At 41.5% G+C, this 15,670-nt stretch overlaps 1 protein-coding gene across 1 annotated transcript in view; it reads right to left on the bottom strand.

The window, feature by feature from the left end:
- DNAH11 (dynein axonemal heavy chain 11) overlaps positions 1-15,670 on the bottom strand; it is a 725,796-nt gene that overhangs the window by 693,472 nt on the left and 16,654 nt on the right. The window contains exon 2 of the mRNA XM_029589065.1: positions 7,112-7,255. Within this exon, the coding sequence (XP_029444925.1) occupies positions 7,112-7,255 (144 nt within the window). The remainder of the gene's footprint in view (positions 1-7,111; positions 7,256-15,670) is intronic.

Genomic DNA, 15,670 nt, shown 5'->3' with positions numbered 1-15,670 from the left:
CTTTTATTGGAACCTCTTTGTTGGAATGCGCTAACTCTCCTGTTTCATTAGTATATTTCAAAGATATCTCTTTCCGAATTATGCGCTACTGAGAAACTATCGACTTTCCCCCATGTTCTAGTTTATAAGCTTCATTATCTCCTTTTTAAAGGTTAGCGCCAGCAACCTGGTTCCACCCTGGATAAGGTGGACCCCATCCTTTAGGAAAATAATCCCCCTTTCCCAGATGTTTGCCCAGTTCCTTACAAAACTAAATCCTTCTTCCCTGCACCATTGTAATCCATGCATTGAGTCTCTGGAGCTCTGCCTGCCTCTGGGGTCCTGTACAGGGAACAAGGAACTTTACAGACAATGCTACCATGGATTTTAACTTCCTATCTAAAATCCTAAATTTGGCTTCCATAAACTGCCTCCCCTCCTTGAGTCATTGCTGCCCACATATACCATGACAGCCAGCTATTCCCCAGCATTGTCTAAAACCCTATCTAGGTGATGCATGTCCACTACCTTAGCATCAGACAGGCAAGTTACCAAGCAATCCTTACATCTACCAGCCACCCAGGTATCTACATTCCTAATAATCAAATCACCAACGATGATGGCTGACCTAACTCTTCACTCCTGTTCAGTAGCCCTGGAAGACTCATCCTCAGTACAAGATAATGCAGAAGCTGGAGAGCAGACCATTTGTACACGATCACTTCCTGCTACACTAGGGTGATGTTCTCTGATCAGGTAACCTTCCTCCTCTAAGGCAGCACCAGAGCTGCCAGACTGAAGTTGGGACTTGACAACTATGTCCCTGAAAGTATTCTCTATATACCACTCTGTCTGCCTCAGCTCCTCCAGGTTTGCCACTCTAGCCTTCAGAGATCAGACTCTGAAGGCTCTTTGCACCAGGTACACACATGCAACCTCTCACACCAACTGATAGTTGGTGCATTCCTCTTCTTCCAGGAACTTGAAAGTCTCAATATGAACCCAGATTACATTCGTCTCTGGATCCCTCATGAATGTCTGGGTTGGAGAGGCCAAGTCTCATCATTGTTCTGGCTCTCTTTGGTGAAACACCACCTCCTTCCAGGATACTTGAAGGTCCCAGCTGGGGGTATAAGGGTACAGATCTGGTCTTTGTCTTATGTATAAGGCATTCTCAATCCACCAGAATTTGTTTGTATGGACAGCTACCCTAGGTCCCCTCAGCAGAACGCTCTTGCTGAGATCAAACCATGTCAGAGCCCTGATGTGATCTCACCTTCATGGTTCCTCAATAAGGGAGCCTTGGGTAACGGATCATCTAACACACATGGGATTTTGCAGGCACTACATATTCGAAAGAGAAAGGGAAAGAGTCACTCTCTCAAGATCTCCCTTTCTCTTCTAGGCCTCTTCAACTGGCCCCACCAGGCCTCTTCTTGGGCCACCAGAAGACAGTCCACGGTGGCCCCAATGTGGGATGGGGGCTACAGCAACCCCACTGGGACTCCTCTTGAGGCACTGGGTCCATTGTGGCCCCACCTAGCTTTCTCTTAGGCCACTGTAGGACAGGGTCCTCTTCTGTCTACAGCATCAGATGACATTTGACCTGTGCAACACACGAGGGACAGTAGAGGCACCAGCATTGGCAGCACAACAGCCAACAGTTGACATTAAAACTCCATCTGAAACTGGGGTGGCAGCAGGGTAGCAAGCTAATTTTGGGGGTGGCACTTGTCACATCATAGTGACACCTATGCCTTCATGAGGGTACCTTTTGGGCATGACAATACCACCTGAGCTGAAACATTTTCAACTATCTGTAGCCTGTGCGCTAGTTGTTGTGGAAGGCCCGTACACAGGCCAGTACAACACAACAGCTATGAAAGCACCAAAAGCTGAACTATTGTTCTGAAAGCCCCCACCTCTAAATAAGGGTGATGTTTTCTTACTTGTCACAGATTTTAAAGTGTCAATTAAACCATCTTGTTTACCTGTGCCTCAAAACTAAACTCTGGTTCCATAATTTATGTCCAGATTCCTATTTCCGAGGAAGTTACTTTGGAAGGGGAAAGGCTAATGAAGGAGCAGTGTCCAAGGTTGGCTGACCCATCTAATATCTCTGGTTTTGAAAGAATTCAAAAAACCAGGTTACTTCTGGCAAGCCAATGTGCATTCATTCCAAATGTATTATTTATAACCTGCAGTGCCCCTACCTCCATTTTCAATGGGACCACCAAATGAATATATCATCTGCATATAAATAACCCCACACTCCTAAGGTGGGGAGTAGTGGTCCCAAAGGCTATATGAAAATATTTTAAAAGCCATTGAAAAAAAAAAAGGGAGGATCCCCATGGCATCCCAAAGCCTCCCTAACCCGCCCAGGAAAGATCCAAGCCAGTGCAGAGCCAACCCATGAAGGCCAGACCTCTGACATTTTTCCAAAAGGAGAGCATGATCTACTAGATCAAACGCCAAAGATACAGTAACATCAATAACATTGATATAGGAAGCTATAAGCATTTTTTTTCTATGCCGTTTACCTCTATCATGAAAGATTTTTTTTTCATGGCTGCTGACCAACTTTACCTCGTTTTGCTTTTTATTTACAAGAATTTGAGACCTTGCGTTTTCGTCTTTTTTTTGGTGGCTGTGTTAACGGAGGGGGGGGGGGGGGGGGAACAGGCGGCAATGGTTAATTTTCTACCTGAATTTAATTAGGATTAGTTTTTTTTCCTAATTATTAAATTGTACTTTGTTTAAAAAGTAAAGGACACAGAGTTCTGTTAACATTCCCAACTGAATTTCTGACTTTCACGCTATTAGAGGCTACTACAACAGACTAATCAAATACAATACTTTAATTCTCCAGCAGCATAACAACCTGCCAGAAAGCAGTAACGTCACACACACAGCCATCACATTGAATTTATGTAAATTTAAGAACTGAAAAAAAATCATGACTAGAGATTTCCTATGTGCCATTCATGGAAGAACAAAGGGTGCATAGCAAACTCTTTCAAGGACTTAGTGTTCCAGCGTACCATTGTAAACCTGGCAGGATTATGTACTTCACATGGCGAGATCCATTGTATGCCTCATTCAAATTTGGCCAAAACTGAGAACGCATGTAGCACTGCTGTTTTAAATGAATAATCAATATAAATCGCAAGAATCCAATAATCCGCTCTTGCATGAGCTAAACGGAGAAACCAACACAGGCTCAGTTCATGGAGATATTTCTTAGTTCAGAGCTACTTCCACTTGTGCACTGGGGGTCCCCAGTGGTTCTAGGCATAAAAAACTGAAATTGCTCATACTTTTCAAGACAGTCTTAAAGACTAGTTGGCCAATGCCAAAAGACTGATTAGCTCCATGAATGGTATTGAAATACAAACTATGCTAATGTCTCAGCCACTGAAAAGGTAATGAGATTCCTGATGCCATCGACATATGGCTCAATATTTGGGACTTTGAAAAGATACTGAAAGAGGCATAGGATACTGGCCCATGCAAGAGCCTGACAAAATAGCAACTTCTTATGGCTCAGTGAATACAGATAGGTTTAAATTATGGCCTGTAAACTAGTACAGTTATTTACTTGGAAAAATATGTACACACACAGACACCTACAAAGGGCTGGAATTAGCCAAGCATAAACCTGTAAGCAATAGCACTAATCAAAAGCTTTAATCCTAGACACTGTCCATTTCTGCATCTTACGCATTCTTACATTTAGGCATATTTTTTTTCAATTCAGTTAGGAAAGGCAGTTTATAAATAATGCTATGTTTAAAGTGATGTTCAAAAAACATAAAAATGTATACATAGACAAGATTATAGTATACAGGACATCAAGACTAAAAACCACACATAAGAAAGAATAAAATCAAACTAAACATAAAACCTGTATAGTTTTATGTACCAATGATTTTTTTTTTTTTTTTTTTTTTTAACAGGCAAACAGGTCAACACTTATTTATAAATCATCTGATCTTAAGATTTCAACTCATGGCAATTTACAACACACAAAATATCCAGTGTGCGCCTCTAAAATGTACTTTTAAATAAATTAGAAAATTTTAGAGCCTAAATAAAATTAGCTAAGTTTAAGCATTTATACAGAAAGAGGATAAAGACTGTGGCAGATCAAGTAATTCAAGGTATTTGAATTATGAATACTTATAAAAGTTGCAAACTTTTGTTAGGTCAACCCCTTTGTGTGTATTATTTACACATAAATCATACCCCTGGGAGAATTCCACACAACTGTTCGGTGCAGATTTTGTGTAGAATTCCTCTCCTGAGCAGAATTTGACTGCAGGTACTTGGGGAGCCAAACAGTTACCCAATTTCAAGGCCCATCTGGGTCACACAAAGGTAGGAGGCAGGTGGCATCACCAAGGCTGGCCACGGGAGCAGGAGGCATCTGTCAGCTCATGCCACCTAGGAGACAGTAACAGTTTCAGCCACACAGAGGAGAGACAGACCACGTCATTCTCCCACATGGCTGAAGGGAGGCAGGCAGCATCAGCAACAGCGAGGGTGGAAGGGAGGCCATTTCATAGCCTGCGTATTCCAGCAGAGAGGCAAACATGCAAGGGGCAGGGCACGTCACGTTGTCCCGCACGGTCCTAGACAGAGGAGAGAGTCGGGCATGGGGAAAGGGGGCAGGGAGGCAGGAAAGGTATGGAGGAGATTGGGACTGGAAGGGTCAGACCTCAGATGAGAGAAAGCCCAGGGGGCGTCAGCTCCAGGAGAGAGAGAGAGAGAGAGAGAGTGTATTGAGGGGGGGGGGGGGGGGCTCAAGCCCATTGGTAGAGAAAGCACAAAGGGGGTCAGGTTGGGAGGTAAAACCCTGGGGTTGAGGAGGGTGGAGACAGAAAGGAAGGATTGAGCCTGGAGCTGGAGAAAGAGAGGAGAAAGATAGTGGAGCGTGGAGGGGCTGAGTCCTGAAGGGGCAAAGTTAAAGGGGGTCAGGCCAGGGGAAAAGAGTAAATCATAAGGCTGTAAACTTCCCTTCCTTAGTGTGCATTCCTAGTGAAATTATGCAAAAAAATATTTACAAATTCTGCATCTTTGGAGTAATAAGTTTTCTATATTAAATTTTAAATTACACAAATTGATTTATATTGTGTTATTTTAACCAATGTAAAATATGTAGAATTCCCCCAGGAGTAAAATCACAATCAAGATATGAAGCACTATGTACATGAAGCAAGCTAAATTTATTTATTTTCAGGTTTATCAATCACCTATCCCAAGAAAGCAGGAAAAAAGTCAATTTTTTAAAATGATATACAAATTAAAAAACAGAAAATAAAAATGTAATGCTCAGAGGGGGGGGGGGTTCACAAAATAAAAACATGTTGATGCTTTTTTTTTTTTTGTGGTTCTCATCATCCTTTCCCCCTATGTGACTAGACTGCACCCCTATACCTAAAATCTTCAATCTTCTCTTTCTTACATTGGCAGAGCCACACCTCAAACTCACAACCCTAGGTTTCAGCAAATATAATCCATGGAATTAAAATATTTCAAAATTATAAGCTTTTCTTTATCTGGGGTACCAGAAGTCAACTAAAAAAAAAAAAAAAAAAAAAATCATTGGAAATCACAGCAGAAATAAGCAGCAGCAGTAACAAAAGCAAAGTGCTTTATGCTTCTTCCTCCAACCTTTAGATCTTAGCCACCTTCTTTAAAACAGCAGCTCCAGTAGTCATTCTTCACACACATCCCATCACAGAATGAACTTTAGGTATATAGCATCAGATCTCTCACACTATAGATGTGGTTTATCATCCCATTAGTAAATGCCTAGGAGTGTATAGTTTGCTCTCCAGCATGCAGGGTGACAGAGGCCCTAGTTCATCCAGTCAAGTAAGAAGGTCCACAGAGAGTCTCCCCAGACCCAAAATCAGTCTAATTTCCCCTCAATTCCACTTCAAAGAACTCATCACTGTAAGAGCTCAGTCATATCACAGAGCACACTTCTCCAGGGGGACTTCCACCCCCCACTATCACTCAAAGAGAGAGTGGCAAACAAAAAAAGAGCACCATACTCCTTTGTAACAGCAAACTCACAAGAACCAGAAGCAGAGGTTAAGTGGCAATACTGGACCAAAGTAAAGGACATCTATTTCAGTGGCTTAGGACTACAATTTAGGGCTTGGCCACAAAAACAAAGCAAAACAAAAAAAAAAACCAAACACACACCAGCAAAAAGCCACAAAGTACTTAAATCAAAACCAACTCAAACTGTATGGCTGCACTTAGGGGCAGATTTTTTTTTAATATTACGCACGTGGGATACATTTGTGCCCGCTACCCGGCGCGCAGAAATGTACACCCGATTTTATAACATGTGCGAGCTGCCGCGCGCGCATGTTATAAAATCCAGGGTTGGCGCACGCTCAAGGTGCACACTTGTGCACCTTGAGCGTGCGCCGAGCCCTAGGGGAGGCCCGATGGCTTTTCCCTTTCCCTCCAAGGCCGCTCTGAAATTGGAGCAGCCTTGGAGGGAAGGTTTTTTTTGGGGTCCCCCCCCCCCACATCTAACCCAGCCCCCAGCCCTACCTAAATCCCCCCTACCTTATTTTGTTGAGTTACGCCTGCCTACCTTATTTTGTTGAGTTACGCCTGCACACCGGCTCGCCATCCCCCGGCACAGGCCGCTGTGCAGGAGGATTCTGGCCCACCCCTGAACCGCCACCACGCCCCCAGCCACGCCCCCAGCCACACCCCCAGCCCGCCCATTTTTTAAAGCCCCGGAACATATGCGCGTTCCGGGGTTCGCGCGTGCCACCGAGCCTATGCAAAATAGGCTCGGTATGCGCAGGGGTAGGTTTTTTTGGGGGGGTTACACGCGTAACCCTTTGAAAATCTACCCCTTAGTGTTAGGAGCAGGAATCAGACATGGATTCCTTGCATCACATTTCTGGAAAAGCATAATGGCAGCAAACATGCATAGCTACACTGAACATCCTTCCAGAACAACTCACCCCTTTCTATGCATTACAGTAAATTTATTGCTGGTATCAATCTTTAAAAGGTCCCATTCTGCTTGCAAACAACATTAGGCTCTAGATGCAAGTTGTTAAAAAAATAGTTAATAGCATAAAAATTACAATACCTCTTCTATAACAGCAGTCATATGCTTGAGTGGTGTGCCAGACAATTCCCCAAAGACAAGACTTTGTTTGTAATTGTCTTTTCCAATGTATTCTGCATTCTTCTTCACAATATAAATTGCTTTAGTTTTTATATCACTGGGAACCTAAATGGGTGAGGGGGAAAAAAAAAAAGTTACCAATTATACCACTAAGTGACAAAACACTGGTTTCCATCCAGTTTCATAATATACATGGAATGTGGGATATAGGTTCAAATAATAAAATTGTACTTTGTGAATCTCAGACTGTTTTACGATTGCCGTTTTGGTAGATAGAATGCACCAAATAAGGGTAACACACAAAAGGAATTCAAACCTACTAACAAATGACAATAGAGATGTTCAATGCAGATCACAAAAGTAAGTTAGAGGTATGGGCTGTATATAAGAAACTGTAAACAGAATTTGACCCTGACAGCTGAGATGACAGGGGAAGTGATTATTACTTAGGAGTACAATTCACAGGAAAGAACATAAAGAATGATAAATAAAGAGCAGGTAAACTTATGTCAGATCACAAGAGGCAGTGTTCTACAGCAGGGGTACACTAACTTTTTTGAGCTGTGGGCCCCGGCCCCTCTTCTATTCATGCAATTGGTGGGGGCATTCCCAAAATGGATTACGAAACAGATACCCAGACAGACATACCTCACAGAGAGAGAATCCCAGACAGACAGACCACAGCTCAGACACATTCCACACCATACACCACAATGGCAAGGACTTGGAAACCAAACAAACCAACTTAGGTGTCAGCTAAACTTTGTCAGAAATTAATGAGAAATTCCATCCCATCCTGCCCAACGTTTTTTTTTTATCCTATTTTTCTCTATTTTTTTTATTTTTTATTTTTTTAGTTTACTCATCTTATTTTGATTTAAACTTTATGCTTTTTATAGGAGTAATGAAGAGGCATCAGACAGCTTTCATGGCAGGCAGGAAGAGGGAGAAGGCAAAGAGGCAAAGAGGGTTTGTCCTCCCGAGCCTCTTCCTTTTATTGTACATTCATACAAAGGCAGATGATGTGTCATTACATGATTGGCTACTTTCCCATCGCAACAGAAGAGTCATTACACCATTGGCTTTGGCTCAGGGGGTGTGCACGGATCATATCATTGGCTGCTGAAATCTATACCTCCTGACTTTGTCCTGCCTCTGACTAGGGAAAACCCAGCCCTTCTTTCAGGCTAACAGGATTAATTATAGGCCAGAGAAATACATGAAGTCAGGTATCCTCTCCTAGGCAGAGAGGCTTAAGCACAAGTGATGCTTTTATTCAGGCAAATGTCAGGGAGAAGGGAAGTTAGTGCTTAAACCTGATGAAATGGCTTGCTGGCAAGCGCATATTTCCCACACTTTTTAACTTTTCTCCTTTCCCACCTTCTCCTTTTTCCCCCACCACTTCCTCATTCTGGCTTCTTTGCCCATTCCCCTGTCCAAACTTACCACTTTTTCCCTGGTGAAGAGCAGCTATGATCCCTCTTCCCTTGGTAGGGACCCAAGTAACTCCTCCTGGGCTGATATCCGAGGCTGGCAGGTCTTCCTGGCTTGTGGAATATCACAGTGGTTGTTCCCATGAACAGTTGGCCCTCCACAGTGGAAGCAGCTCCATTCCCTGGCCCACTGAGAGACCACATGGCTAAACCGTGGCATGCTTACAATGAGGCCCCTGTAGTCTGGCAGCTCCCTCCCTCCTGAACTTGCAGTGTTTCCACAGCAGAGACTCAACTGCATATCCATTTTTTCTTCCTTGACTGGGCAGCCAGTGTGCCTCCTACAGGACTGTTCAAGTCCCCCACTTTGCTCACCCCAGTAGTCTATGGCTATCCCTCTTATCGCACTGTTTTGATAGGTGATTTGACAGGTGGTTCAGCCAATCAATGTTTACTTCTGGGTTAAGCCCTGCCCACCGACCCCCTCCTCTTAGCCAGTGTTCACTTACTGTCAAAGCCCCACACCTTTGTTGACAGCACCAGAGTTATGTCATAACCCCACCCCAAACATGCCTCTTTGTCCTTTAATGTTGTCATAGTGGGAACATGCCCCTTTCCGTCCATTTTTTGATGTGGTAGATCAGAACCAGAAAGACTGGTGGTTGTACTTTCTTGATCCTTCTATTCTGTGCACTGGGATCTTATGCTGGTCACTACTGTGGCTCTTGGGGCCTCAAGCTTCTCTGTATGAGCTGTGTGGGTCAAAGAGTTCCAGTGGTAGGTTTTGTTGCACCTCTCTGTGTAAGTGGAATGAGGCTGGAAGCACCTCAAATGCCCGAGTAGTATTTGGGGGAACAGGCCCCCACATAATCCTCCTTTATCACTGTGATAAAAAAATATGTAGTGCCTCTTTAAGCTAAAAGTGAGTAGCATACTGCTTTCGGTTAATCAGAATTTCTGCATTTTAAAACTTAACATTTTTATTTTTCCTATGAGGCAGAAAACTTTTTACTTAATACTTTGGAAATGCATGTATACAAAGCATTTACGTTTTTTTCTAAAAAAAAAAATAAAAAAATTTCAGTATCACCCCAGGCAATGCAGGTAAACTTTTCTCTCCCCATTTATACTAATAGGCTGCATGACAGCTGTGTCCTGCTTTGTTTGGCACACACATTGCAAACATCACTTCCTCATCTTTTTCCCTCCGAGTCCTTCCAGCCTCTGTCCTATCCCCATGCTGAGTGAGATGGAAAAAGGTGCCATTACACAGTATCAACACGTACCCACTGAAATAAAGCCCTATTATTTAAAGGAAAATATGGATTACATGCTCTCTTTTCAGTAATTTTTTCTTCTGAAGTATTTCTAAAATGGGAACTATTGTAACTTTCAGCTTTTCACAAATGATAAAACATGTCTAAGACTATTGTTTTGCAATTTGTTCTTTTGGGCAGTTAGGAACACGTAGAGTAGAGATGTGCATTGGCTTTTTTTTTCCGTTTCGGGCTTCATTTCGGGGCCCCCTGTGGGAAATTTTGTTCTTCCCGCGGGACCCCGATTTTCATGTTAGTGCGCACCAACATGAAAAATGGATTTTTCCGAAATTTTAATTCGTTTTTCGGTTCCCCAAAACCATTCCCTAATCCGGGAAAAACAAATGCACATCTCTATTACAGAGTAAACAGACAACACAAGACGTAAGTAATATTCTCAACAGGACAAGAATATGCCTTAAAGCAAGGCTTTGATATTATGTGAATACCTGTTTTGTTTTTCTTACAGTATTGGAACGGATAGAAATTGGGGCCAATAAGTCTGAAGATGTCCAAGAAGTTGTGAGGACAAGGCAGAGGCTCACCCACACAGCCTGCATAGAGAAGAATTATAAGCAGCAGTCACCATATAAACCAGACCGCAGGCAAGTTTTGGTTGGGTTTTTTTTGGTTTTTTTTTAAAGCTGTATCATAGACCTGTTGAAAAAGAATGGATCCCTACAACCCCCCTGAAAGACAGACAATAGAAAGTGGGGGACAACTCCCAGGTCTCAAAGTAGGCCGTAAGCTCCACTAATTTTTAGGGACCTCAGAGTTGGAAGGGAACCTGGTTGTAGGAATTGTGCTTGGTAGCTGGTGTCAAAGTGCAAAGACTAAATGTCGTTGGCACAACAACTGTTTAACTTCCAAGATATGAGCAATAATGAAATAGACTGAGAAACACTTGAAAAACAGATTGCTAGAAAGAGGGGAAGAGCCCATCACTTTCAAGGAGGGGAAAATGCTCTGTGATGTTATTAGGGACCTCACACCCTTAAACTGGAGCCAGAAGGGCAACTGGATATAGGAATTTTTATTGAATCTCCAGAGATCATTACTAGTGCTGAAGGAGAATGCAAAGAAGGGACATCCGATGCAAAGACAGACTAGATACCATTGGCGGAAAAGTTGTTAGATTTCCAAAAACGGCTTGATACCGAAGAGGACTGCAAAACTGCTGATCCAGAGACAAACGTAAAAGGTGACAATAGTAGTATAGATTGTATAGACATGGAACTGGACCACGCAGTAGTAGTTGCCAAGATGCTGGATTACTTTAACAAGAAGATTGTTCATACATGGTAGCCAAAGGTAAGAGCATTTTTAAAAAAAAATTTATGAGTGTTATGACAGAAAGTGAACTAGGTTTTAGAACAGCTCTGCAATCTTATAAACATTTTACATTATAGCTCACGAATGAAATCTTTCCTGACCGGAGAAAATTAAGATGCAGTGGTCAAGGTGTCCTAATGTGCTGGTTTATGCTTGCAACAATGAACTGGAAGATGTGGAAGGTAAACAAAGATGGCAAAAGGGCTTCCAGAGCAGAGGATGTAAGGGATATGAGCTGGTGGAATGAAATGAAGCTTTGTAAAGAAATGTGTGTATACATTTGTTATCGTAAAAGCATATTCAATTTGCTCATGTGATCAATGGTGTCTTGCAATATGAAGAAATGTTGGTACAGGGCCCTACATAACTGCAAGAAAATTCCAGGCAGAATTTTTATGAGTGTCTGAAATGTTTCTGACACATGGAAAAGCAGAAACTAAGAAGCATTTGCAATAGACTGTCTTGAGTGTGTCATAAATGTATTGGTGCTGGTGGGATATAAAATGGAGATATTGGGACTTTGTAATGAGGATGTAAATATGGTTATGGATTTGATCAAGTCTGTCAAAAATGCAAAGGACCCCTCAGACAGTCCTAACACATTTAGTTAGGCCCAATGTCGATAAAGATCAAATAAGGCTTACCAACCCTTGCATCTTTTTTCAAAAATGAAAAATGTTTTAGATCAGGGGAGACCAACTCCAGTGCTTGACAGCCCCAAATGGACCAGGTTTTCAGGATATCCACAATGAATATGCATTAGATAGAATTGCATGCTCTGCCTCCACTGTATGCCAATCTATCTTATGCATATTCATTGTGGATATCCTGAAAACATGATCTTTTGGGGCTCTCGAGGACTGGAGTTGGCTACCACTGTTATAGATGTTGAAGCGATCCAAGATGTATTTTGAAATAACAGTACTATGAATAGAAAGATATAAACATTTTTTGTAATCTGTGTGTTTTAAAACTATCCGCAATAAAAAAACAACATTTATACATTTTTAATAAAATCTATGGGCAGCATGACCCCGCTTTTTCATAAGACATGAAATGAGTCAGACTTTGTTGACCCTCTATTACTAAAGACAATGCATGTTGACAGCTGGAAAAATAGATTAATAGTTTGTGCATTTATTTCTAGAGTATGTGCATTTTTACATGACAAGCAATAAACATGACGATCTAATTCTCAGATTTTGTAACAAAATATTTTAATTTGACTGCTTCTTACACACTTCAGTTTGTTGTAAAATGAGTCACAACTCCAATTTTCTTTTTCCAAGGATAGAAGTCCTTACATTTAATTTCTGAAAGGAGATGCATCTAAATTAATGCTACCATGTAACCTGTGTGTTTTGAAACTAACAGTAAAAGAATGATACAATTTTTTTTTTAATAAAAATCTACAATTCAAACTAAAGGTTATGTCCTGCAGGTTTGTATAGGAGCTGCAGCACCAGTTTTACAGGGGCAGGAAATGACAACATGGATGAGAATGTGCAGTAATCTCACCACCATAGAGCATGCAGAAGCAGCCATGTTTAATAATTTCACTTGCAGTAGACTACCTATAAAAGAAAAAATGGTGACATTCAATTAACCATTTTAATTTTTGTTGTAGTACATTTTACTGTACTTCCATAAAACGTTTTTGCTTACTATGTTTCCAGGCTTAAGTCCTCCTCTGTGCCATATGTGATCCAAGGCCCTTCAGTGGGAAAAAATGCACCCATATGGACAAGTTTTAATTGTGCGATATCAAGAACACGAAGCAACTTGTGGTCAAAAACATTACACAAGTTTTAACTGTGTGAAAACACATCCGTTTGTTGTATAACAAAAGGTTTAAATGTGCAATGATATTAGGAACAAAGCAAGTATTGGCAACATACTTTCATTTGGGCTCATGGTGAAAAGTCTTATGATAAAGACAACCTTCCCACAGATAATGGATTACTGTAATGATTATGTCAGCAATTTGTACGCAACAAAAGCAAGTTGTACTTGGCTCTCCAGCTGGCATTAATTAGAACAAATTTTATACAAAGCCTTTCACAGAATCCTTCAGGCTAGCCAGGCAGTTAAAACAAAGTTTATCAGGTTTCCACAGCATTGGGACTCACCTGAACAAGCTGGTATCTCATGACCATGACATATAGTACATCACTCCCTCCCCATACTACTATACAGATAACATAGTAGGAACAGTATCACTCAATGCTGAGGAAGAGACTTCAAAAGATATAAACAGCATTGAAGTGTTCAAAGATATGCCAGACCAAAGAAATTCATAGAGCTAGAGAATAGTTACCATGATACATAACGACTGCTCATTTTGTATGAGAGGTCATGCTGAGGGTCTTGGTGAAGAGTTGTATATGCCATAGGACAAGAAGAGGGACAAGTAGATAGATTTGTTGCAGGTGGAGATTCTTCCTGATCCAACACCAAAAAAAATCAAAAGGAGACCCACCAGAAAAATTTAGAAACCAATAACCAACAACAGTAAATCAAAACAAAGAATATGGTTATAAACAGATGTCCCATGACTGACAAGGAAAAAGGAGAAGATTCCAACTTGGAGAGAAAAAACCTGAAAGAAGGCATCCCATAAACAACTCAAGTGGATCAAAGGAAGTGGCCATTCCAAGTCCCATGGTGTTGAGTTTTGTGTGGTGAAATACTATTTTGCAATAATTTAAAAAATAAATAAAAAGTCTAGTGTTAGGATAAATAGTTAATAATTCCACTCAAACAGGTGAGTGTGTATTGGCTGATTCTTGGCATAAAAGTTATGAAAGGTATATAAGAGCTCAAGGCACATTGACACATTATAGTCAACCATGGTAAATTTTAGGTAAAGCAAAAATTGTATGGATGCCAAAAAAAAAAAAAAGAAAGAAAAAAGATGCTGCAATACTTATGAGCCATGGAAGAAAAAAAAGTATCAAATTGTGATACTGTGCATCACTTCCAATCTAGAAAAAAAATTCTGGGTTTTGGCCCACATTCCATTATCTAGAAACATTTATCATCAGATAAACAGAACTGCGTGGATATTGCAAGAACACTTTGGTTTCATTCTGCTTTGCATGAAAGCCATGATTACAGATGCAGCTATGGATGGTAAGCAGCTTTAGCAGTAGTAATTGCAGCAGAAAAAGGTGAACAGATCTACGATACAGCACTAGCATCAATTTGTATGTTCAGAAACGGTGAGCCCATTATCTAAGAACATGCAAACTTCATAGAAAAATGTTTGAAAATAAAGTCCAGCTATAAAAAGTTATTTGATATCTATTCATAAGTAGAGATACTTAAAAATGATCACAGAGCAAGTATTGCTAAACTTCAGCACAAGTATGGTGTTGGGCAATCTAAGATTTAAAAGCACAGAAAAACTAAATTCTTATTTTATTTCTTAAAATAATTTATACAGGGGTAGATTTTTAAAGACACGCGCATCCAATGTGCTTGCTCTACCCGTATGTATGGACAGCGCGCACAAGGGGAGGTAGACATGCAAATTTCGTGTGGCGACGCATCGCAGCCTACCCCCTACCCCTCTCCTCCTCAACCCCTAAATCCTACCATTTTTCATTTTTTTTTTCTTTTGGTCTTCAAACTTACTTCCGGGGCCCGAACTGAAGTAAGTTGCGCGTGCCGCCAGCCGCCAGCACATGAGGTTCCAGGACAGCGATCAATGGCGTTGTCCCGGCCCACCCCCCGCCCCCCCTTCCAAGAGGCCCGGCACTCGAGTGTGTAATGGCCTTTACACATGTGGCCGGGGCTCTTGGAAAATTCACCCAGCGTGCATAAGGCCCAGCCTCGCACATAAAGGCTGGAATTTACGCGCGCCGGGCATTTAAAGTCTGCCAGACACTGCACAATCCATTGTTCTAAGTGGATTGCAAAGTTTTTATACTGAAAATGGCTCTGTAATGAGAGTATCTAAACATAACATCATGAGGCCTCAGAATTTTGATTGGACAATGTGTTATATAAATGGTTCTTCCAGCATCACAGTGAGGGTGTGCCTGCTTCTAGACCTATGTTAATGAAGATCAAGCTTTTTCATGCAGAAATTCACTTTCAATCTGCATGTGATTATTCTACTGCAGAGGTGGCCAACTACAGTCATTCGGGCCGATACAGTAAACGTCATGGGAGAGCACACAGGCCGCTCACCTGTGTGTGCGATTCTGTGTTCAAATGAGGGCCCATGGCAAAAAGAGGCACTAGGGACACTAGCACATCCTAGCACCTCTTTTTGGACAGGCTGTCAGTGGGTTTTACAGCTGATGCTCAATTTTGCCGGCGTCTGTTCTCAAACCCGCTGACAGCCACGGGTTGGGAAACAGGATGCCGGCAAAATTAAGTGTCCGGTTTTCAACCTGCGAGCCTATTTCAATTTTTTTTTTAGCTTTTTTTTT

The sequence above is a fragment of the Rhinatrema bivittatum genome, chromosome 2 (genome assembly GCF_901001135.1).
Source record: "Rhinatrema bivittatum chromosome 2, aRhiBiv1.1, whole genome shotgun sequence".
Taxonomy (NCBI): Eukaryota; Metazoa; Chordata; class Amphibia; order Gymnophiona; family Rhinatrematidae; genus Rhinatrema; species Rhinatrema bivittatum.
The sequence above is the reverse complement of the archived record's forward strand: the minus strand, read 5'-3'. Positions and strand labels throughout refer to the sequence as shown.